Source organism: Borostomias antarcticus (assembly GCF_949987555.1).
Source record: "Borostomias antarcticus genome assembly, chromosome: 24".
NCBI lineage: Eukaryota > Metazoa > Chordata > Actinopteri > Stomiiformes > Stomiidae > Borostomias > Borostomias antarcticus.
In genome coordinates, this window is record NC_140257.1 from 10,277,100 (window position 1) to 10,303,591 (window position 26,492).

At 45.2% G+C, this 26,492-nt stretch overlaps 1 protein-coding gene across 1 annotated transcript in view; it reads right to left on the reverse strand.

The window, feature by feature from the left end:
* LOC311325512 (voltage-dependent R-type calcium channel subunit alpha-1E-like) overlaps positions 1–25,484 on the reverse strand; it is a gene marked incomplete at its 3' end in the record, with an annotated part of 55,784 nt that extends 30,300 nt beyond the window's left edge. The window contains exons 1-5 of the mRNA XM_084458226.1: positions 25,171–25,484; positions 12,880–13,153; positions 10,834–10,929; positions 10,360–10,499; positions 115–218 (exon numbers count right to left, since the gene is read on the reverse strand). Coding sequence (XP_084314352.1) covers positions 115–218; positions 10,360–10,499; positions 10,834–10,929; positions 12,880–13,152 — 613 coding nt within the window. The 5' untranslated portion in view covers position 13,153; positions 25,171–25,484. The remainder of the gene's footprint in view (positions 1–114; positions 219–10,359; positions 10,500–10,833; positions 10,930–12,879; positions 13,154–25,170) is intronic.
* Between the last annotated feature and the right edge of the window lie 1,008 nt (positions 25,485–26,492).

A 26,492-nucleotide genomic window follows, 5' to 3' on the forward strand; every position in this document is an offset into this window, starting at 1 on the left:
ACACACACACACACACAGAATACTATCATCAGGGATATGGATGTGCCCCTGGCAGACATGGTTAGAAGATAATGAGACCGTGTCGTGCTGGTGGGAGGTCGGTGGATCACTCACTGGGGATCCCAGAGACTAGTTTGAGGGGCCTCAGGACTCTGACTGCCCTCAGGGTGCGAAGGTCCACTTGGATGTTCATATGAGCCCCAGCAGTGGCCAGGATCCTGTAGACAAAGACACAAACACGCACACAACCCCCACCCCAAACACACACACACACACACACACAAGCAGGCATTGGCGATTTTATAGGGGGGGCAGGGGGGGCAAGTGCCCCCCCTGATTGGACAGCCCAACTCTGCTCAGATTCTTAAAAAAAAAAAAAAAAAAAACATTTTTTTTTATTTTTTTTTATTTTTACTAATTAACACAATTATTAAATACATAATTGTGGTTTGTACCAGTTTGTGTTAGATCAGCATTCATTTTAAAAGTGTATTTATTACTTAAACTAGGCTACCTTTAAAAATATATATATATTCATTATCCACTAATGGCACAACTCGTCCGTCGAAAAAAATGAGATCTGACTGTACTGCTCAGTGCTCAACAAGCTACAACTAGCCAACCTGCTCATAATGGCAAAAAGAGCTATAAAACAATTGACCACTTCTTCATAAAATAAAATAAAATCTGGCAATGCTAATGAAGAAGCTACCACTCGAAATGACAGCGCAGCAGGTGCAATCGAATGCAGAGGCTATCGAAGCTAGCACTAGCACTAGCAACATCACCATCGGCGAGGAAGCTAGCACCAGCAGGCAGTTGCAGTTTGATGTTGTGATGTTGGGTATAATGGCCTAGTGCTCGGTCATAAAGTCATATTGACATGCTCGTGGTGTCTAGATGAAGTTTGATGCGTTGTACATATTGAATTGTCATACAGATTTCTTATTAGCATACTGTTCACAACTGGTATTCTTTGTAAATAGATGGAACGAGACGGCAGAACTGTTTTCGTTTTTTTCTCACGTCAAAATGTTGCCCCCTCTACTCTCAGAGGGTAAAATCGCCTATGCAAGCAGGCATACACTGTACCAATGGTATACGTAGACCAGAAATGCAAATATTTACATGTTCTCTTGGTATACTTCCTTCAGATTCTACAACTGTCAGTCAGACTAAGACCCGATTAGAGTCACTTTGATAATTAAACAGTGACAGACAGACAGACAGACAGAGGATTTATATTTATATTTATTGATTTAAATTTTTAAGACTCAATTTAACGCCCTAGAAATTCAGTGAAGTAAAATTAATTATTCTGACCACTTTCCACATCCAAAGGTTACCATTTTACAGAAAGCCACTATCATTCAGTACGATTTAGAGAGTACAGTATGTGAGAGTACCCCTAGAGTACAGCACGGACACCTTACAGGCATATCTCCACTCACATCCACCCACACACATATTGACAGCCCACCGCCTATGCACATAAACAATCCAACAGGAGTGAAGTGAACAATATCTTTCCACTGTGAGAAACATCCCATTGTGAAACCACAGAACTGTAAACATCACTGATTATTTGAAACATCGTTTAATATTTGATGGTAATCTAGTGGACTAATGGATGCGTTCAAAACACATACTAAGGGATCAGCGCACACAAACACATACATGTGTGGAGGGAGCTAGGAGGAGTGGGAGAAGGAGAGGGTGTGTGTGTGGGCGGGGGGGGGGGGGCAGAATGCACATGGCAGTAGCTCAAGTGGGAGCCCACGCAAAAATATTAAGCAGAGAGAGAGAGACCGAGCAGAGAGAGAGAAAGCAGAGAGAGAGCAGAGCGAGAGAATGAGAGAAAGCAGAGAGAGCGTGGAGCATGTGTGGGAGTCTGTAGCCATCGGACACAGTGAACAAAAGGCTGCATTCTGGTTTGAGCTGAGAATCTCTCCAGACCCTGTTCACTAGTAACCGGTATCTGGCTGTGTTCCAAACTGGTGAGCCCCTTCTGTGAAAGAACAAGACAATATTACCAGGGTTTGATTGGTTGATTATCAGGTAAAAAGTGATTCTATGTCAATAGAATATTCCTTGGATGATTCTTTTCAGAAACCATCGCGGTTTCTCTCAGAAACTATCACTCACTATTAATGTACATTTAGTAGCTTGAATGAATGATACATTATACCAAATCTGCACTGAGTACCATCGAGCTACTGTAATTAGTTTATAGTCCATATGCTGCCTCCATGCTGTGTCACTGCAGCTATTCCGCTTTCCTCAGCTCAAAGTGTAGCATTGTGGTGTTGTTATTGTACAAATGGACTTTTAAGAGGCTGAATTCATTATGTGAACAGAATGCAGCCTCACCCACACGTTTCCACCTACACTGAACACACTGGAGAGACAGAGAAAGAGGGAGGGGCGAGGGAGGGGGGGGGGGGATAGAGAGAGGATAGAGAGGATAGTGCTCAACATCATGTTGCTGCAATTTCCGGATTATTCTACCGTATATGAGAGCAAATGACAGCTTAAACAAAAGCAGTACTACAGCACAATGTCTGGCTGTTCATGACAGGTTCCTAGCTTGCTCACAGGATGCTGGACAAATAAAACACAGGCTGTGGGCTATTTTTGTGTTCTCGAGCAAACCCATTCACTGTCCCTTCAGTTACAGGCTGATTAGGCTACTAGTGTTGAGCTGGTAACTTCATGCATCAGGAGTTGAAAAGCTAATCTACTCATTCAAACTCCCATATCAACCTAATGGTATGCCAGTAAGACATCCCTTCCATTTGTCATCTGAATAACCTCTGTCTGCAAGCTAAACACTGGCTTAGTATAGCATGGTTCCGAAGGGATTATAAAAGGAGAGGCATTCGTTCATTATTAGTGACTGAATTAATAGCTGGGCCTTTGTTTTCCCAATGACTATTCACAAGGGACCATAATCCATTGTTTATCCAGTTCAATTACAAGTGCGAGATTAGAGACAAGACCACTGAAACCCTGATGTAAAAGCATTTGGAAAATGCCCTCAAGGTCCAAAAGTTCTACAGCTACAGTAAGTGTACTGTCAATTGATCTTATTATATTATTATAAGTATTCTCGGAGTTCCAGATTGGAGGGAAAGTTGAAAGGGACATGAGAGGAGATCAAAGGGGTGGATGGAGAGGACACGCTGTGACCCAGTGAGTGAGTACAGTGTACTGTACAGGTCATCTGCTACTCCCACACACATGCACGCACGCACGAACACACACACACACACACACACACACGTGCACACACACACACGCACACACATGAATCATTCAGAGCACCCACCCAGATCAATTATTCATCCCGGCTAAACTGCAGCATTTTTAGCAAAGTGTCACACTCTATCAGAGGGAGTTGCAACCAAACATCCAATCAAGGCCGCGTGGCGAACGGAGGAGATGCTGCCTCCTGTCCCAACCCCAACCCTTATTTTAGCCCCAACCCACACTAGGAACTGGAAGAAGGACACCAAAACCAACCCCTCGATCTCCACTGCACAAGGAGAGTAGTGGTGAGAGCATTGACTCCCACCCGGGAGACCGGGGTTCAAGACCAAGTGGGGATGACTTTATGTTAACATCAGTGTAACTGCTTTAGCCACTGACGGCTACCATTAATGTTATGGAAGCTGCTGCTAGTTGTTGTGAGCTCATGAGCTAACTGGCTATCCCACTCTTATTGTGCTGGATTAGCATTGGAATCATTTGAACTGATGTGTACAGGCGTCAAGACCTATCTTAATTTATCAGATATTATTTCATGTCATTTCAATTCACAGCTATTTCAGTGGCATGACTGGCTTCCGTCCTACCAGTCCTGAACAGAAACAAGCCAGCCACGCACATAAGCCAGGCTGGACCTGGCCTGGTTGTTTGGAGGATCATTTACGTTGTTTTTCCTCACACCCACAGAGGCCGAAGCTTTCGCCCTGACCTACCGCTATGTGGTTCTCCGCCGGACGACCCAGAGCCCCGCAGGCCCAACATATAACTTTTCTGTTAACCTTTCATATTTTCTGTTGAGATTTTTGGAATTAATGCGCCATGGCACGTAAGAGCCATTGACTGGACTGTGTTTTATTGTGCTCCATCCAACTGTCCTTACCTGGGGTTTCACAACACACACACACACACACACACACAAATTCTGTGCACAGTGGGCTCAGGTTCAAATAAACCGTGTGAAAATCTTATTTTCACTGGTAATAGGCCCCATACAGCGTGAACCTGTGGGTCCATAATTGGAATAACAGGTGTACAGTCAAGCCGGAAAGTCTGCACACCCCTTCACTTTTTCCACATTTTGATATGTTACAGCCTTATTCCAAAATAGATTTTTTTTTGTTTTTTTGTTTTTTAATTCTTATCAATCTACAGTACTCAGTACTTTGTTGAAGCACCTTTGGCAGCAATTACGGCCACAAGTCTTCTTGGGTATGACACTACAAGCTTGGCACACCTATTTTTGGGCAGTTTCTCCCATTCTTCTCTGCAGATCCTCTCCAGCTCCATCAAGTTGGATGGGGAGCATCGTGCACAACCATTTTCAGGTCTCTCCAGAGATGTTCAATTGGGTTCAAGTCTGGGCTCTGGCTGGGCCACTCAAAGAAATTCACAGACTTGTCCTGAAGCCGCTCCTTTGTTATCTTGGGCTTAAGGTCATTGTCTTTTTGGAAAGTGAACCTTCGCCCCAGTCTGAGGTCTAGAACGCTCTGGAGCAAGTTTTCTTCAAGGATCTTGATGTACTTCGCTGCATTCATATTTCCCTCTATCAGGACTAGTCGCCCTGTTCCCGCTGCTGAAAAATATCCCCGCCTCATGATGCTGCCACCGCCATGCTTCACTGTAGGGATGGTTTAAGCCCGGTGAAGAGCAGTGCCTGGTTTCCTCCAGACGTGACACTTGGTAGATGGTTCTCCCATCTCCACAAGGATACGCTGGAGCTCTGTCAGAGTGACCCTCGGGTTCCTACCCACCTCCCTGGCCAAGGCCTGTCTTCCTCGATTGCTCAGTATAGCTGGGTGGCCAGTTCTAAGAAGAGCCTTAGTGGTTCCAGACTTCTTCCATTTACGAATGAGGGTGGCCACTGTGCTCTTTGGGAACTGTAAAGCTGCAGATTTTTTTTTTTCTACAGATCTATGCATTGACACAATCCTGTTTATGAGGTGTGCTGATAATTCCTTTGAATCCATGGCTTGGAGTTTGCTCTGACATGCACTGTCAACTGTGGGACCAAGTGCTGGCAATCCCCAATTATGTCCAATCAATTGAATTTACCACAGGTGGACTCTAACTAAGTTCTAGAAACATCTGAAGCAGTATCAGTGGAAACAAAATGCAGCTCAGCTCAGTTTTGGGTGTCATATCAAAGGGTGTGCATACTTGTGTACATATGATATTTTACATTTTGGATTTTTTATAAATTAGCACAAGTGTCAAAAAATCTGTTTTCATTTTGTCATTATGGGCTATTTTGTGTAGAATTTTGAGACAAAAAAAATGACCTCAATCGACTGTAGAATAAGTCTGCAATGTAGTAAAATGTGGAAAAGGTGAAAGGGGTGTGCAGCCTAACGGCTTGTTACAGTATATCCAGATGTGTATGTGCTGGGAAACAATTTGATGGATGCTAATCAAAGACATCCAATCCACCAGTGCCAAACTTGTAACTTGGGTTATAATTGTCCATCTTCGGAATCCTGGAGAATCAAATTGGATTTTGTACTGGTTGGTCAATGGTGCCGTCTGTGTCTTTTCACCAAACACTCCTCCGTCAGATTAATCAGTCTTAATTGAGCTCCACGTCCCTATAGATTACCTCCCAGCAATTCATTAATTTCAAAAGGGAATGAGAGCCGCCAGCACTGGCCTAGTGGCCTTGTTTCCATTCCCAGTCGGCCTCCGTGACACGTGTGTGCTTTTTTTTTCTCTTCTACTAAGTTTGACTTACTTCCTCTGTGTCGACTGTGAGAAGGACAACATGTGTGCCGCCGGAAAATTGTGTCAGAGGAGAGGAGAAAACCAGGTCATGAGACACAAGTTCCAGATACAGAGTCTGAGCTGATGTACACCTACAGCAGGGTGGCCAGGAGGATCTGGGCCTCAGAACTGACCATTTTCTCTCTCTCTTCTCCCTTCATAAAATTTGAATTGTACGGGGGGAGTTTGATTTAGAGCCATAATGACCTTGTTTACTGTAATATAGTCTAATATTTCTGGTCTATAATTAACTCTCTATATAAGTATCTGTAATATAGTACCTGTCGTTAACTCAGCACGGACACATTAGCCTAGGTCCGGAGCTGCAAATCCGCCCACTCCATCGACGTTGACTGATTCCGAAACTGTCCAACGGAGTGTAACGACTTGACAACTCTGTCTGATATCAGGTTACTGACACACCTCATTCAACTCCAATGAACTTTTTCCCAAACGTTGATTAAAGGAGTAGTAAAGGGGAAAATCATGTTTAGCGCTGTTTTAAAGGAGTAGTAAAGGGAAAATGCATGTTTAGCCCTGTTTTAAGGTTACTTATGATCATATACAATGGTTCAGATCAAAACGCTGACAAAACTAGCACTTTTGAGAAAGTCTGATAATTGCTCTACGTATGACCAAAACGGTGGTAGAGCAATTATCAGACTTTCTCAAAAGTGCTAGTTAGAATGTTTGATAATCGTTTGGAGCTAAAAGGCTACACTCTGCAAACCCTCCTAGCTCTTAAAGCTACACAAGATATCTCAGCACTTTGGCGGCCCCTCTGGTTGTGATAAGATCGGCAATGCGTTTTAAGAACCACACCTCCCACAATTCCCCACTCACTCACTTTAATGACGGAAAAAAAAAGATAACAAACATACGTGGAGCAGACTGGATTTTGGAAGATTGTTGCTACTTCAATTGACTTTCTGGAAGGATGGCTTCAATGCAGGTAAATACCGGTCTTCTTTCTTTTATGTGCATGTAGATAAATTTGCGGGGTGCTTGTTGTCTTCCTGATATCGTGACACGCAAAACGCGTCACTTCCGCTTCCACCACAAGATTTCCCGCCAGTGTACTAGCCAGTAAACCGAAATTCTAAAATAATAAATTCACAGGGTCTCATGCAGTCTCATGTCACGAAAACGATTTTTGGGGTCTTGCTAAGGCCAATTCATAAACTAATAGCAAGTAAAGGCAAATACTGAACTATAAAAAAAGTTATCTCATTGAGCTTTAAAGACAGGGAGCATTGCCAAGCAACATCTTTAGTTTATCATTAGCATGTTACACATAGAATACAAAAAATATGACAGAGACTAGTCTTGCGATACCAGACAGAGATCTCCACCTCCGAAAGTCTAGAGACATCTCCATTGAAAATCATCGCTAGAATGGTGGCGAAAACCTCTCAAATAGTTTCCACCCACTTTTAGCAACGAAATCTGGATGACTGTCTTCAGTCTCTAGTTAAGCGCAGCGTTGCGAGACTGACTTGTGAATCTAGAGTATGACTGACAAAGTGGAAAGTGCATGTAAGGTTACATCTCCTAGTTTTAGCTCTAGTCAGAGAATGAAACTCTAAAATAAAACTGTTGCGATTCTCTGAGGTCCCAACATGACCTAGAAGTCCTGCTCAGCTACGGTGCATTGAGGTCCCATTCCCACACACGCACACACACACACACACATGCACATGCACACACACACACACACACACACACACACACACACACACACACTGTCACCAGCTAATGTTTCATGCTAATGTTCAATAGAGGGACAGCGACTCTGTGATCCACCTCATACCACATGCACTACATCACTACATGAATCCTTGCTGAACGCTCACAACAGACTACACAAGGTGACTCATATCTTCATCAGACAACAGCACACTTCTCTAGGAACTGTAAAATTATTGGGCTTTGGACTGCTAGGGGCAGTGGACCAGCCTTTCGCCTCACCATCTGGGGCCCCTGGCTCCTCCCACCCCAGAGATTGCATGCTAAATCAGTCTGAAAACAATTTGAGATGGCTGCTGTGTTGTATTCAATCAGCTAAATGATTTCCTAGCTGAAAATTGTATCCTGGACATTTTTCAGTCAGCTTTTCACCGCCATCATAGCACAGAGACGGCGCTGGTCAAGGTTGTCAATGACCTCAGAATCTGAGTGCAGCGTTTGACACAGTAAATCATAATATCCTTGTTAGAAGACTTGAGAACTAGGTCGGCCTCTCCGGTCCAGTCCTTGACTGGTTCAGGACTTATTTAACTGGCTGAGAGATTTCATGGCCCTTGGTGACCACATGTGCCGTCCCACAAGGATCAATTCTAGGCCCCTTACTTTTCTGTCTGTACATGTTACTCCTACATGATTTCATGAGAAGGAACAACATTAGCTATCTATGCTGATAACACCCAGCTCTTAATTTCTGTGACACCCCTCGACTACAGCTCAGTTGACCATTTGATAGAATGTATTGCTGCATAAATGTATGGATGTCACAGAACTTCTTCAGGTTAAACCACAACAAAACTGAAGTATTGATCACTGGTGAAAAAGGTGAAAGAGAGAGACTATTAGTGCACTTAAAAACAGTCACTGAATACGGGCAAGAAACTTAGATCTTAGATTTGAGGCCCATATAAAGAATGTAACAAGGACCTAATATTATCACCAAAGAAACACCTTTCCTCTCCCAGACTGATAATGAAAGACGAATGCATGCTTTTATCACTAGCAGGTTGGATTATTGTAACGCTCTCCTGTCTGGCCTACCGAAAAAAGTGATTAGTCAACTTCAACTGATTTAAAATGCTACAGCACATGTTCTTACAAAGACCAGAAGGAGAGTTCACATCACACCAGTTTTAAAATCACTACACTGGTTACCTGTCAGTTTTAGAATAGATTTTAATATTATTTTATTAGTCTATAAATCCATTAATAAGCATGTACCTAAATACATGGTAGACATGCCTTTTAAAATATACACTTAGTACAGTGTAGGTCTCTCAGGTCCTCAGGCACTGAGCTTTTAATGGTTCCGAGAGGCAGTACTAAGAGGCATGGGGAGGCAGCCTTCAGTTCTTATGCCCCGAGCCTTTGGAACACCCTGCCAGAGGATCTGAGAATGTCTGAGCGCGTGGTAACTTTTATTTGACAGGGGCATCTACCTGCTGATCCTGCCCTCCCACATTCATTCCTCTGTCGGTGACATCCTTGTTCAATTGAGGTCACATTCTGACCTCAGTTCACATTCTGACCCCACGAGAGCCAAGGAGAGCTGTCACACAGAGCTGGAACAGCTGTTCCGTTTGGACCTGTTCTGGAATATTCTGTAAACATGATGGTGTTTCTTTTATGTAACAGCATTCGGCGCGAGAGAGTGACGAGAAAAGGATGTGGGTGTCAGGGTGAGATGAGAAGTCAACACGCCAAAAGCTATATCTTCTTCCCTGAATAGCCATGCGAACACTTCCCCATATGCCACCGACCCATGGCAATAATGTTTACTTCATGGTCGATGAAAAAGAGAACGGTGTGCAAACATGTGCATAAATTAATTCCGCCCTGCGAGGAACACAAGAACAGTGTCAACCTCAGTCTTTTTGTCTGTCTTTCTGTATCACTCTACCTCTCCATTTTCCTATCTCTCTCTCTCTCTGTCTCTCTCTCCTCGAGCATCTACGCTTCAGACCTCCCTCTACATTTAATTCACAGAGGTCCTGGAGGCAAAATGAAACAGGTTTTAGACACGACTGCCAATCCACTTACCCACCCACCACTTCACTGGCTGCAAAACCACACACACACGCATGCACGCACGCAGGCAAACACACACACACACACACACACACACACAGCACGCACGCAGGCAAACACACACACACACACACACACACACACACACACACGCACACACACTTCCTCCAGTGACTGTATGAGATGTGAGTGTGACACATGCTGGTCCTCAGACAAACCATGTCAAGAGCAGGTAACCACGGCTGTGGAAGCCCAAAGCACTGTAATAGCATAGCTCCCACTGACACGTTAACTATCAACGTCAGACATTTAAGTATCAAATATACAACCTTAGCCCTTCAGATGCATGGAATGGCTACATACCATGTGTCTAAGGATTGACAATAGGAATTCCACCCAGCCATCCTAACCTAAAGGAGATGATAACAACTTCCACTTCCAACACCATGCAAAGTAACAAGGACAGCCATGGCAGTGCATTTGCAGGCGGATCCCATCAGTAGCTGGGAAGAACCCAGCCTCCAACCTCAGAGGTCAGGGAGACGGGAAGGGGGGTCTGTGACTCACCCGCTGAGCACCACGATGAAGTCCATGACGTTCCAGCCATTCCTCAGGTAGGAGCCTTTGTGGAACACAAAGCCCAGGGCCACCAGCTTGATGCCCGCCTCGAAGCAGAAGATCCCAATGAAGTAGGGCTCCGTCTTCTCCTGTGAGGGTGCACACACACACACACACACACACACACACACAACCACACACACACACACACACACACACACACACACACACGTGCAGTTGTGCACAGTATCGGACAGACTCATAGATATGCATCATCAATAGCACTTTTATTTTGAGGGGCCCCTTCAAGATGGTCTGTAGACGCTTAACTAACGATTGATAAACATTTGAGTAGTAATCAACTAACCCTATCCAGGGTCATTGTGTGTGTGTGTGCGTGCGTGTGTGTGTGTGTGTGTGTGTGTGCATGGGCCTGTGTACTGCATGTATATGTTTGTTCGGGGGAGGACTGGTTCTTCTCACCAGTCTTTTGGCCATAGGGGTCTTGTCCTCTCCAGGTAGATGTTGCTCCAGAGCTAGAACGATGCAGTTGGCCGTGATGGTGGCGAGGATCATGTACTCAAACGGCGTAAGGGCCGGAGTCAAGGAAAGAGCTTCATTCACATACACACAGTATACAGTACGCACACAAAACCATGTGACACCTAAAGATGATCATATCAATGACAACGTTAGCATGAAAGTGGAATGAGTATGGAATGAAGCTCTCCCAGGTACAGCAGCGTGTGAAGCTGGGAAAACAGGCCTCTGAATCCAGGACCATCAGCATCGCTTTCAACCAAGGCTGCGTCCTTTCCCCTCTACTCTTCTCCCTGTACATAAACAACTGCACCTCCAGTCATCAGTCCGTCCAGCTCCTGAAGTTTGCAGATGACACCACCCTCATTAGGCTCATCTCTGAGTCCGCGTACAGGTGGGAGATTGACCATCTGTTGTCCTGGTGTGGCCAAAACAACCTTGAACTCAACACTCTAAAGACAGTAGAGATTTAGGATTTCAGGAAGAACCCAGTGAAAGAGCCCTCCCTCCCTCCTACCATGGCAGCTACTGAAATGACTCACATTATCAGGGCTTTTAAAGCATTCGTAACTATTATACAGTATGCCCCTTGAGTGTGTGTGTGTGTGTGTGTGTGTGCATGTGTATGTGTGCATGTGTGTGTGTGTGTGTGTGTGTGTGGGGGGGGGGGTGTGTGTGTATGTGTGTTTTTCTTTGCAATCATGAGTCTCCACACTTTTTCCCTTCATTATTAATTTCTAGACTTGAGTAAAATATAGTGTCATTAATTCACTGTGGAGAGCTGTGATGGAGGCCTCTGGGACCCGGAGTGACTCACATTTGCGAGTCTGCATCTCTCCCTCTCAAACACTGTTAAAAATAGCTAATCTAGAGAACGCTCTCGCCACTTCACATGGAACTTCATAGATTGCCAGACTAATTCAATGTTCCCATGCCAAAAGTCGACCGGAAAAAAGTGAGAAATGAAATATCACACTGAACAGAGACCAATAGACTTCCGCTCTACATTGGTATCGGTCAGTCACGGTAGCCTGTCTTCTAAAGGATGCCATGCCCCTGTGACCTGGCCAGACTACACCTCCTAATATTCCATCACCCCAGGGCCCTGCCAGTCACAGCCATGAGGCCTGTGTAGAGACCAGTGTGAGCTGTATCAGAGTGGGTCTAGAGAGCGACCACTAATGTAAAAACATTAACATTTCTGCTACAGTATACCCACTTCTTTAGTCAGAGTATACCCACTTGTTTAGTCACCACTATACCTGTGACAGGAACGGTGCAATTAGCACTAGAATTTTAGACTAGAGCTACAGCTCTCCCTCTGCACAAACCAGCATAGAGACTGAAAGAAAAGTGAGAGACTGAAAGCGACTGTCTCTGCAACTGACACCTACGCGTGGCTGAGTTCATTTTCCAAAGAAAAGGCTAGCGAGAAGAGATGCGCCTGCCTACATCCCACGCCCACTGTGTGCAGAGCTACTTTGGGAGATCGCCATACGCCTGACCTGTTGGCCTCTGAGAGCGCAGCTCAAATTCACAGCAAACACAGACACTGAGAAGAATACAGTGGTGTGCTCTACTGAGCTTAGATACATTTGAAATTAATTAGATTGGTCTAAATCAGTTCTGTGCAACCCTTTATGGTGATAGAAAATGCAACATAATACTGAACTCACATATACACCGGAAAAGACGACAGTCATTATGTCCTTATATAAGTAAAATAGAGACAGAAATGGATCTCAAATATAGAATAAAGAAAATTAAGTTTGGGCAACAACCTGATTCCAAATGGTTGGGGTCAGCTGCGCATTCTAGGCCACAGATGCTTTCCACGGTGCTTGAAGATACAGCTTTTGGAAGAGCAGTTCGTATAATTAACATTAATGCTACTTAATGAAAACACCCTCTGAAAATACAAAACGAATTTTAAGAGTCATAGACAATGAATAAGTAGTCCCTAAATTAGGACACTCGAACTTCTATGTGTTGGAAAGGATATGGCCATTCTATGAACCTTCTCGCGTATTTCCGAATAAAATTGTTCTCTGCGAATATGAAGAGCGACCTGTTGACTGTGAGGCAGTTCTGCCGGTGGGGGGTCGGGTTATAGAGAGCCATGGTGCGAGCCCTCTGCGCTTTGGCTTGTTTCAGCGACCCTGACAGCCCACCTGAAGCCGTGTCCTGGCCATCCTCCCCGCGCTCTGCATCCCCTTCTCCGGAATCCATGGTGTTCGGGACTTCGTCTCCAAATCGAGCCATTCTATGGAGGAAAACGATGATAACACTGGCTAAATGTTTTAGATGTTTCAATCCATTGGCAATAACCGACCTGTTCGGACGTAAAGATTTCTGAAAAGTTGCAATGTCATTCCATGTCAAAATATAGGCTATTTCAAACCGCGGTCCTATCAACGAATAGATTTTCGTGAAATGCCTTTCACAAAATAAAAAATAAGATGATAATCCATCGAATGTAAACTGTTTAACCTCGTTGTATATCCATCTGTTCGAATGGGTGAAAAAAGCGCACTGATGATCAGCTCTTCTCCCAAGTTCAAAATGAGCGCACCACCAGGAACATTGCCTACAATGCCTATAAATTCAGCTAACAACAGGTAAATGATCCATCGAGATTCCCCTTGAAACTTTCTAACAGGCGTACATTCTTTGACATATTCTGAGCTGATTCATCTTACTCTTACAAATTGATCGAACGTTTGTCTCCACAAACTTTAGGCATCGACAAACCGCGTATAATCAGCGAATGGATATCCGAAGCGATAACACATCGTCCGTTTCTAAACGTAAGCGGACGGCTCGTATTCATTTAGTCCACTACGGTAGACCTATACGAATCGAGTTTGTGATATTGTTTGTAGAGAACAATCTTGATTTGATAGGCGCACTATCGCATTAGCCGATGTCAATGTTATTAGCTGGTTCAAAATGACCAAGACACGCATCAGGCGCTCAGGCACAAGCTTGCCCTGCGCATCCCCCTCCCACGCCTGCTGCATTTAGGCTAGGCTATAACAATTTCAAAATCCATCAGAATGGGAATAAGACATGGGTGAAATACATTTCCGTTGCCATGGCAATATATATTTTAGCCTAGGCTACATGATGAACATTTTCTTAAAATGGTCGGTTTCTCTAAACAGCCTGGGGACATGGCATGAAATCCATTATAGACCATTCCACGTTGTTTAGTGTCTGAATCAGGGAGAATTACGTTTTTTGGACATCAGAATCTGTAAATGTGCTAACGATGTGGAATGCATAGGCCTATATATGTAGCCTATTAATACCACCTATAAATAAATAAATAAATAGACTAAATGTAGGCTACTCACGGGTCTGATATAGAGAGTCAAGATTTATGATTTATTATAGTTATCTCCCATTCTTTAGAACCGTCCCTGAAGCCTAAAACTTGTCGTGTGCTCTCCTCACCAATTAGAGCAGGTAACAATGAAAAACATTTATTCAAAGTTATTCAAAACAGATCCTCTCACCTAGGTATTTCATCATGAACAGTATACTCAGTGCCCACATTAATACGGCCCCACAGCACACCAATGAACTTAAAAAGTATGTTTTCATTCATGACGACCCACTTGCATCATTAAAATATTGCCCAAAAACAGGCCATTGTGCTAATATCAGAGAAACATGGGAATTATAAATAGATCATGGAATATATCTTAAGGCTGCTCTCTTTTCGGGGGGGGGGGGGGGGGGGGGGGGCTTTCATACTCCAGTGTGAAGGACACCTCATTTGGCAACCAGACTCATTCCTGTCACTCCCATCCCTTCCTACAAGGGCTGGGTGTGAGACACCACCTCATCAAAAGGACCACAGCACACACCCCCTCACCTCTTTCTCTCTGTCTCTCTCTCTCTCTCTCTCTCTCACACACACACACACACACACATCCTTCTCTGTCTCTCTCTCACAGCATTCACCCCATCACTTCTTTCTCTCTGTCTCTCTCTCTCTCTCTCTCTCTCTCTCTCTCTCTCTCACAGCAAACACCCCCTCACTTCTTTCTCTCTGTCTCTCTCTCTCTCTCTCTCTCTCACAGCAAACACCCCCTCACTTCTTTCTCTCTCTCTCTCTCTCTCTCTCTCTCTCACACACACACGCACACGCAGGCACGCGTGCACACACATACACAGCATCGCTTAAAAATTCCATTACCATGACTAGCAATCATTGCATTTGCAATGAGGATATACTTAATCATAATATAGTTAGGAAAATTTGATCAGATGAGTGCCTTGTTTAATCAGTGGGGGAGTTAAGATTGCTGTTTGAGGTTTCTTTTAATTTTCCATCTTAGACTATCCAGTAAACAGTTTGGGGGCTGCTGTAGTCCACAACAGCAGCTTCAACAATGCCCTCCATAATCTATACTCCATTCTCTATTAGTGTGAATCAGCTCCAGTGACAGTTTATGTAGGCGGATGCTGGCATAACGGACATATAGACAAATTTAGCAGAACAGTAATCAACCAACATGAAACGGGTGGAGCTACACATTCTAGTCATCTTGTCAGTGTACGTGTGTACAGAACATAGAGAGAGGGAGGGAGAGAGAGAGAAGAGAGAGACAGAGAAAGAGAGAGATCTATAATAGCCTAATATGGAGCATTATTTTCTACATGTTTTAATGATACCCCATAAGGTTTCATGGAAACTCGTTTCACATAAGCCTCGTATTACATAAAGAGCCACCCAAAAAAGATCCGCTCTCGGCTCAAAAACATTTGTCCATCTCTATTACAAATTCCTTATTTTCTATCTTAACAGAGGTTTCCATAGCGACGCAGCTCTCTTGTATTTTCTGCTGTCCTTTTCAGTTCGCCAACAAAAGCCGTGTTGCACAATAGAGCAACCTACGAAATCTGTCTCTCTCCAAGGGCGCTGCTCTCCCAGCACCATGGGTCGCAGTCTCTCCAGGTTACCTAAACAGAGAGACCCATTGAAGCAGCTGCAAGTCCATTTCCAATAATCAGTTCACAAGTAGCCTACTTTCAATGGGGTCATATCATAGCCTGTTTTGATGTTCTGATAGCATCAGAAAGGTAGTCCTGAGCATCAGTCATAAGCTTGGGGAACAACGAAAGAACTACTGAAACCAAATGAGGTCCAAAGTCTGTAACACCACCTAAGACAATCCCAGCAGAGGGGGACAGAAGCATTATTTTAAGTTGCAACAAAGCCTCTGTGTCTAATGTCAGAAACATCGGAGAGAGCAGCTCTGCATGTGCATCTTCACAAAGAGCCCAGATGTAATTAGGTGGGCTAGCTTTTGCAAGCTAGCCAGCAACTTGTGATATTCCCACTACTTAGTGTGAATGCTGAGTCAGCATTCACACTATTGTTATCCAGTTCTTTATAGTTAGGTAGGCTAGCTTGTCAAAGCTATAACGTTTATTAGACAATTTAACATTTACTAATGAAGGGTTTCAATACCCACATTGATATTTATTATGATGATATTTATATGTTCCTAATTCAAAGTTGCATTGTGAAGAGCAATGTTCATCCCCTGCATAATAAAAAGCTGTGGCAGCAACCATACAACATCATCAACAGGTTAAATTTGTCCATCAATGTCCACCAAGAAAGACCTCATACTGCAGCTTGCATGTTCTGTCTTGCATGACTTCTTGTAGACTGATTCTGTGGCGTCCTCTAATGGACAGTTATGTTCACTGCAAGTCCACCTCATTTTGGCCCTACTGCTGGACAATCTACATCACAATAACAGCAGTGTGAGACTAACAGTTTGCATGTTGACTGATGAATGGTGCAAAACATGTTTGCTCCCCTAATTGCTTACCATGAAAGGATGGGGGGTGAGGGGTAGGGATGTGACTAAGGGTGAACGAGGGGAAGAGTCCACCAACTTGGACTGCGAGGAATCTGGGTGTGACCCTTGCTGCAGATTCCTGCTCTACAACATCAGGAGGATTCCACCTTTCATCACTGATGAAGCAGCACAGGTGCTCATCCAGGCTCTTGTCATCTCCCGCCTGGACTACTGGAACTTCCTCTGTGCTGGGGCCCCAGAGTCAACAATTGAACCTTTGGAGCTTGTCCAGAAAGCTGCAGTCCCAAGTTCTCCCTCCCACACAACTTCCCTTCTCCATTCTCTACACTGGCTCCCTGTAGCAGCTCACATCCAGTTCAAAACTCTAGCCTACAGGGCGATGAAAGAAACCCTCCCTCCTACTTCCAGGCCATGGTCAAGCCCAACTCCCTCCCACTATGTTCTGCTACCTCAGGGCGATTGGTTGCCCCGTCACTCTTTGGCCCCAAAAGTCAATCAACCCGATCATGGCTCATTTCTGTCCTGGCCCCGCAGTAGTGGAATGAACTGCCCAATGACGTCAACACAGCAGAGTTGCTGCCAATATTTCGCACAGGCTCAAAACTCATCTCTTCAAGAAGTGCTACCAGGATCCTTCCTCTTAAACAACTATTGTATTTATGATCTATCACCTTTCAGAAGGCATTGTTCTCCATCTCTGGAAATGTGTGCATGTCCTCCCACTTCTAAAAGGAGGAGATTTGTCGGATGTTAATCACTATTGCTCTGTCTCCAAATGATCCCTGCTTAGCTAAGATCCTAGAACAGCTAGTCAATAACCAATTCCGCACCTTCCTAACTAGAAACTCTGTCTTGAATCCTCATCAGTCCGGCTTCAGAGCAGGACATAGCACCTCATCAGCCACCACATTAGTAATAAACAACATTGTCTCAGCCATTGATAATAAAGAGAAATGTGTTCATTGGCCTCTCTAAAGCCTTTGATACAGTTGATCACGCCACCTTATACACTGGCCGAAAAAGCATGCAACTGGTTTCAGGATTACCTTTCAAATAGAATGCAATCTGTACTAGTAGATGAGTTTAAATCTCCATTTCTGACCCTAAAGAAAGGAGTCCCTCAAGGATCTATTCTTGGTCCCATACTTTTTACCATTTACATCTACAATATTGCTTCTAATCTTTCCAACTGTAGCCTACTGCTAATTTCTATGCCGATGATACAGTACTCTATATAGAACAGTACCCACTATCAGCAAAGCCCTCCTGCTACGTCAATCAGCTTTCAATTCCATTCAACACTCGTTAGCAAATCTGCAACTGGTTCTAAATGCCAGTAAAACTAAATTCATGATCTTCTCCATCAAGAGCCCTGATCCATCACTGGCACATCTCACCACTCTACAGAACACAGAAATAGAAAGTGTGCAGGGATATAAGTACTTAGACATCTGGCTAGACTATAATCTATCCTTCTGCCACCATATCACTTATTTAAGAAACAAAATTAAACCTACTATGGTGACACCTTGTACATGCATGCCTCAACCACTATCCTAAAATCCCTTGACCCTATCTATAGTGCCTTAAGATTCCACTCATGATGTCCACCTCTGAAGCGAGGATAACACTCCTCTGAGCCCCTGTGTTGCAGAGGAACCTGCAACCAGAGATGGTGTCATGGATGAAGAGCAGCCTGTCTTGAGTCATCAAAGTGACTTGATCTACGGTCGATCTCCCGTGTTGGAACCCGACCTGCTCCTGTGAGAGCAGCGGGTCGATGATTGATTCGACGCGGGCGTAGATGAGATGCTCGAGGATCTTGAAGGGGATACATAACAGAGAGATGGGGCGGTAACTCTTGGGGTCCACTTCAGGTTTGTTCAGCTTAGGGATCACGACAACTAGGGCTCTTCTCCAGATTTTGAGGATCTTGAGTTGGCGCAAGCAGGAAGAGAGGAACGCTCTTAACCAGGACTTCAAGGCAGGCGCGGCATGGAGTATAAGTTCCGGGCAGATGGAATTAGACCGACAGGATTCCTGTGTCCCACTCCTGTGGACAACCTTTCCATCCTTGCAGGCATCCAGCCCGCTGGCCTCCACCGCACAGGAACCACAGCACGTCTTGCCTGCCGGGCCGCGGAGCCTAACGACCTGCTCCACGACAGGCTCAATACAACAGCGGAGCCTCCCCATCGTCTCAAGTCGAGACGCCATTTTGTGTCTGCCGCATGGGACCTCCTGCAGCAATTCAGAGATCTTAACATCAGCGAGGCAGGATGGGCAGACTACATCTGTGGGATGGCAGTCGAGGCGTTAGAGACCGCACAAGTCCAAACGGATTTATCTGAGCAGCGCTGAAAAAAATAAACAATAAAATCAAGAGGCAAGAGGCAAGCACTAGGTAATGTTCAGTGGTCTGTATTTCTACCAGATGATGGACATTTAGGATTTAGCGACACAAGTGTGTCTTTTAGAGATACATTTGTTAATAGTTGTGGTTGCTCCTACTAGCGTTAGCTAAGCTAGCTAGCTTGCTGCTAGCTAATTGTTTTCTTGTTCATTTTGTTTACTGAATGGTCTAGCACTTGATGTGTGTGCTGTATGTTGTTTTGCAGTTCATCCATACTTTATCTTGATAGATAATGTGGAAAAATAAATATAAACATCAAACTACAATCTTTTGTAGAATGCTTTATCTTTCTATTACATCAAAAGTAGATGTTTGAATACTGCAGGTTTGGAGCCTCCTAGTGGACAAACAGTTAATGTCAATTTAAAAGTGCTCAGTGCCTCTGGTACTGTCTGTTGGAAGTGAAAAACGACTTAAAGGGAGAGCAGGTGGTGAGAAAAGGAGAAAATACTGAATGACATCACAATAGTGTAATCCTAATGTTAATTTAAAATGAGATATTCCTCTAAATCTGGCAAAAAAACATCCAAATATATATATATATATTTTTTTCCCGGCAGCGTCCAAGGGGCCCCAAACCAATATCCTGCTTAGGGCCTCCAGATGGACAGGGCCGGCACTGCTGTCACCACAACCCCCCTGAGGGCCATTTGCACAGTTGCAAACAGATTATTTTACCACCATAAATGTAGAGCATAACCAGCATTGTTTTGTGGGTCAACTGCACATTTGCAAATAGATTACCACCATAAATGTAGAGCATAACCACCATTGTTTTGTGGGTCAACTGCACATTTGCAAATAGATTACCACCATAAATGTAGAGCATAACCAGAATTGCTTTGTGTTTTTACATGTAAAAATAAAACTACTTTTACAGCTGCCAAGACTCTTATAAGAGACAGTGTTATCAGATACAGGATCTCAGGAGGACTGAACATCCACAGAGATCCCCACAAATCGTATGGCCATGAGTACCACACCCCACAAACTATGGACTTCAGCCCAATGGAGGGTATCACAGGATTAGACTCACTTCTTTGCCGGGTCTAGACCTAAGGTGGGGGGAGGCATTTGGGTTACAGTATAAGTGACTCATGATCATGGGGGGTTGGGACTAACAAAAGATCTCAGATCTGTTTATACACAGGTGAAACAGGCCCAGACCAAACCAACTACAGGGACAGTGCAGAGGAAAGACCATTTGGATCCATGTGTCACAGTTGAAGAAGGTCCCCAATTACAACTGTGAGTAAAGATGATACCAATATGCCTTGTTCTTCTGTCCCTCACCTCAACACAGTCTGCAAGACACACTCAGTTACACATTCCTTACACCACTCATTGCATGACTCCAGTCAGCATGTCCAGTCTTCCCCCAGTAGATATCGCACCATATTCTCAACACCAGATGTTCACTCACTCTACATGCACGCATCTAACATTTGGTTTCACATCCCATTTACATTACACACACACACACACACACAAACATTCCCCCCACATTAGTTTATTTTCCCCTTAGTCAGTGGCAGTGACCTTTTTGTTATTTTATTGTTATTTGTTATTTATCTCAAGGTGTGAGACTGGTAGTGGCAAAGGGGGGAGTGAAGGGGTCTACAAATGTATTTCTAACAAATGTATTTTGCTATATAGAATTGATAGATGCCCAAAGGCCCGAGAAGCAGTTAAAATAATGGATAAGAGTTTGTTTGTGTGTTTTTGCAGGTGCGAGCTGAAAGGTCACAGAAAGTACAGAACAGATAGGACCAAGCATAGAATAAAGTTAGGGAAGACCGGAGGCTAGGTTTGAGGTGGGAGCGTAGTACTGCAGATAAGTTAATGAGTAGAAGGGCACAGCTGGTACAGTAGTATGCCCAGAATTATATGAATGGGACACTTATCCATCCAAGATAAGGCAATGCATGAGCAAATACTTCTTCATTTGATACTATAAAGGAAACTGTCCCTGAATGTATTTCTTGTATTTTGATCCTCTCTCTCTGGGGGTTAGACTACCTGCAAGCTTGCAATAAATCAATCAAAAGTGTGTTGGTCTCTAGGATGTTCTTTTGTCACAGACTAGACTCACTCATCAAGCTTAAAGGGACATTTTGAGGTCCAGAATTTATCTTCTCCATGAAGCATTTCAAAGCAGCTTCATTGTACGAGCCACATATGATGTCCTGCCATCTCCCAAGAACCTAAACCAATGGTACGGCGAACACCCTACGTGTCCCTTCTTGGCTGCAAGACACGTCCTTTCACAAGGCCATTACACCTGGCGGCATAACCAGGTACTGAAGTGCCTCGCAGCTACGCTGGAGAGCAGACAGACAACCATCAACACCCTGCCTCTCCTGTCATCCTATCTTGCATCTGCAAGAAGGTTTGTGCATGAAGGGCCGGAGCAGCGCACTTGTACTTCAAAACCAGATGCCGGTCAGCTGGGAGCAGCACGGGAATGTAAGTTACTGGCGGTCCTGGAACAGAAGCTTTGCTTCCCAGTGGAGATCGCCACAACAAACCTCAGACCAGACCTCAAGGCTTTGGTCCACCTCACTTCGCCCAGTCTACATCATAGAGCTGACAGTGCTCTGGGAGGATGCTGTGGACGAGGCCTTCGAACGTACGCTGGGCTGGCAGCCGACGGCGAACAACATGGCTGGAAAGCTAAGGTTTACCCAGTGGAAGTTGGCTGCAGAGGCTTCGTGGGCACATCAACTACCAGGCTGCCGAAGGACATGGAATTCCAGAAATGGTGCAATGCCGGACACATACTGTAACTGTGAAGGAGAACATTCCTGACATTGAGCTGCTAGCGCTAGGTCTGAGACCATACCATCTCCCTTGCGAATTCTTGCATGCCATTGTCGTCCTTGTTTACATTCCGCTCTTGGCTGTGGCTGTGCACGCCTGTGATGTCATCCATTCCACCCTGCATCCCAAATTGAACACCTCAGCGCTTTCATTACCATCAGTAGGGATTTCAACCATGTCTCCCTCTCCAAAACACTGACAATCTTCCCCCCGTATGTGAAATGCAGTACCAGAGAGAATAAGAGCTTGGGCCTACTGTTTGCTAATGTAAAAGAGGCATACAGCTCCACCCCCCTCCCTCTTCTCGGCAGATCAGACCACAGCCTCATACAACTAGTCCCTGGCTACCACCAGGACCATGGAGGTGTGGTCAAGAAAGGCGGGGGAGAATCAACAGCACTGTTTCCAGACCACAGACTGGGACCTGTTCACAGAGGACTATAGGGAGGACATCGAAGGTCTCTGCTGCTGCACTACACACTACATCAGGTTCTGTAAGGAAGGCATCATACCCATCAAAATGGTAAATTGCTTCCCCAACAACAAACCGTCAACAAGGACATTAAAGCCTTACTCAACAGAAAGGGGGAGGACTTTTATGACAAAAGATAAGGAGGAGGCCAGGTTAGTCCAGAAGGAGCAAAAGAGGGAGTTGAGAAATACCAAAAACAGCTACAGGGAAAGGTTGGAGAGTAAATTGGAGCCAAACAGCTCTAAGGATGTATGGGACAGAATGAAAAAATTCACGGGGCAGTGTCTCAGGCCCAGCTGTGGGGGGAGGAAAAGAAAGGGCTAATGAGCTAAACCACTTCTTCAATCGGTTTGACCTGGCTATCATCCCCCCCACACACACACACACACACAGACCCACCCCTGTGAGTTCAAAGGGAAGCCCAACGCCCCAGCTCCCCTCCACCCACCCTACCCCCCCAGTCCATTCATCACAAAAAGCCAGTTAAGGGGAGAGCTTAGAAAGCTACGAATCTACAATTCAACCTCCAGAAGTTTTCGGATGTCTCCTGCATTGTGGGCTGCATCAAGGCACACGATGAGGAGGAGTACAGGGATATGTCAGGAGATTCGTCAGATGGTTGGAGGAGAACCAGCTCCAACTCAACATCAGTAAAACCAAGGAGCTGGTCTTGGACTTCAGAAGGAACAAGAGACCCCCAACCTCTATTACCATCTAGGAGGAGGAAATTGAGATGGTGGACTCATACAAGATCCCGGGAGTGCACCTGAACAACAAACTGGACTGGATGGACAACACTGACGCCTTCTATAGGAAAGGACAGAGTTGACTGTTCATCCTGAGGAGGCTCAGGTCCTTTCATGTGTGTAGCAGGCTGCTGTGGATGTTCTACCAGTCTGTTGTAGCACTGATCTTTGCTGTGGCCTGCTGGGGAGGCAACACTAGGTCTGGGGAGAAATGGTAAATGGACTGCACTTATATAGCGCTTTTCCACCTTAGCGGCACTCAAAGCACTTTACAATGGCCTCTCATTCACCCATTCACAGTAGCTGCTATGCAAGGTGCTAACCTGCTCATTGGGAGCAATTTGGGATTAGGTGTCTTGCTCAAGGACACTTCGACATGTGGACAGTCGGAGCTGGGATTCGAACCACTGACCCTTCGATCACTGAACGACCCGCTCTACCAACTGAGCTACAGCCGCCCCAGAGAAAGACTGAACAAGCTGTTGAGGAAGGCCAGCTCTGTTGTGGGGCAACAACTGGACAGCCTGGAGGCTGTGGTAGAGGAGGATGAGCGACAAACTGACGTCCATGCTGGACAACCCCTCTCATCTCCTCCATGACGAGCTGTGGCAGATGGGGAGCACCTTCAGCCACAGACTCATCCCACCCAGGTGCAATACAGAATAGTTCAGGCGCTACTTTGTGCCAGCGGCCATCTGACTCTATAACAGGGCCTGAGTGTTCCTGTGTGTTCCTGAGTTTTGTGGCTGTGTGCATGTACTGTACAGTATGTATGTATATTTAAGTATCTACTGTATACAGACTGTATGTATGTATGTATGTATATTTATGCATACTGTATGTATATATTTTACATACAGTAAGATACATACAGTATTATGTATAATCTATATGTATATACTTTATTCTGCTGTACTTTTCCACTGCTGAAACCCTACATTTTCCACACAGGGATTATTAAAGTATATACAGGTATCTACAATATAAATATAATATATTATAAAGTATCTATCTATCTATCTATCTATCTATCTATCTATCTAACTATCTATCTATCTATCTATCTATCTATCTATCTATCTATCTATCTATCTATCTATCTATCTATCTATCTATCATCTATCTAGAAAGGAGATGCACTTGAGTTCTGGTGAGTAGTAGAACACTGACTACCTACGTTAAATTAAATTATTGTACGTCGCTTTGTATAAAAGCATCTGCTAAATAATGGTAATGTAATGAAAATCTTATGAGAGAGAGAGGTTGTATGTGTGTGTGCTGTAAGTGTGTGTGCGTACTGAAAGCATGTGTGTACGGGTGTGTGTGTTTGCTTGTGTGTGTCTGTTTGTGTGCGTACGTCCCTGAATGCCTGTGTACTGCACACGGGGGCGGTTGAGGGTGAGGGGGCGGAGGTGACGAGACGAGGAGGGTCTGCAGTGATGGGGAGAGATGAGAGAGGAGGGGTCCGGCAGTGATGAAGTGCCACTCCACATTCAAGTCAATCAATCAATCAAAGCTTTATTTATATAGCGCATTTCATACCCAGAGGCAACACAATGCGCTTTACAGAGAACAAGGGAGGTGGGCAGACATCCCACCCCTACAAGTGATGGGAAGAAGGCAAGCAGGCTCCAGAGCTCCAGAGCTCCACAAGCCATGCATGCTCGATCTCACTGTTACATAATCATGTAGTATTATACAGCACCTGATGTTACCACAGGTTAAATTGAACACTTCACTGTCACATGGTCCGCCAAGGTCTTTGAGATGGAGAAAAAGAGCGCGTTGGACTGTGCTGCAGTAGCCACTGCTGCAATATTATATCCAGCCAAACACAAGTTGATGAACCATATGATGGGTCATTTCTTTATTCTCCTCGAGCACCCCCCCCACCCCTCCGCCATCTCTTTCTGCCTCTTTACACATGGCACAGATGTAAAAGAATCCACTCCCCCCTAAAAAACCACACACACTCTTTGTACTCACTCCCACTCTTTCCTGCGTGCCTGTGGCGTGCTCTGGATCTTGTGGGCCTGGTGGGCTCTGATGACGTCCCGCTGGTCAACGATGCCCCCACGCCGCCGCTGCACGACGTTGGGGCTCGCCGACCCGGAGCCCGGGGAGCTCTCCCCCGCCCCCCCGTAGGAGACGTCGAAGCTGGCCGCCCTGGGGGGCAGCCCCAAGCACTCTGGGACAGCGCGGGGCACCTGCAGGGAGCAGGAGCGGGAGCCCGAGGCCAGGCACTGTCGAGCCACCGGGCTGGGGGTCCGCCAGGCCTCGGGCTCAGGGAGGGACAGGGAGGAGCGGCCGCTGCTCCCCATGACGGCGGTGGGCCCTCTGGGCCTCGGGCTGGCCGAGGGGCAGCGGTCAGAGGGCGTGACAGAGAAGGACTGGTCTGAACTGGCGAGCATGTCTGGGTAGGACGGCTGCTGGTGTCACCATACTACTGAAGCAACAGAGAGATGGAGAGATGTGGAGGGTAGAGAGAGCGACAGAGAAAGAGAGAGAGAGAGAAAGAGAGGGAGAGAGTGAGCGAGAGAGTGCAAGCGAGAGTGAGAAAGAGAGTGAGAGAGAGCGAGTGAGAGAGAGCAGGTTAGAGATGAGCTGCAAATAAATAAATAATTTCTTTGTCCCCTAGCAGATAACTTTAAACATATATGCTTCTCTATTCTCCCGGCCTGTCCACCTTTTCACACCATCTCCTCCTCTAACCTTCGGTCCTATTCAGGAGCTCACACACACTGATCTTTCACCTGGGTCTGTACCGCTGCCAATACAGTGAGGCTCTGCAAATGAAAAGGATTCCAAATGAGGGATCAGTCTGGAGGCGTTGGGCTGTGTTGATATTTGTGTGCAGAGTGGCTGGATGTATCTGGCTGGTGCAGACAGACAGATGAAAAGAAAAGCAGCCTGACCTCCCTAGATGCTCCCTTGTCTCTCTTTGTGCCGCGGTTGGACTGGATGATTCACACTGCTAATAACGAAGACAGAACAAGGACTAGGGGGATACGGGGAGGGGGTTATGGGTTGGAATGGCCCAGAGAATAATCACAAGGGATTCTATGGGCTTTCTAGGCAGTACAGAGCAAATTATAGATTATGAATGATTTCGATTCCTTGACCCAGAGGACCACATGATTCTCCCTCTCAGGTAGTCTGTTCTGTTGTATGGGGCTAAGTAGACAAGACTGGAAAACAGTAGTTTAATGCAAGCCTGTCTGAGAGGAAACAAGGCTATTTCCATAGAGCAGCAGGGGCCGAAATGAACATTATTACAGGGATGTGAGAGCTAAGGCACAGGCAGAGTG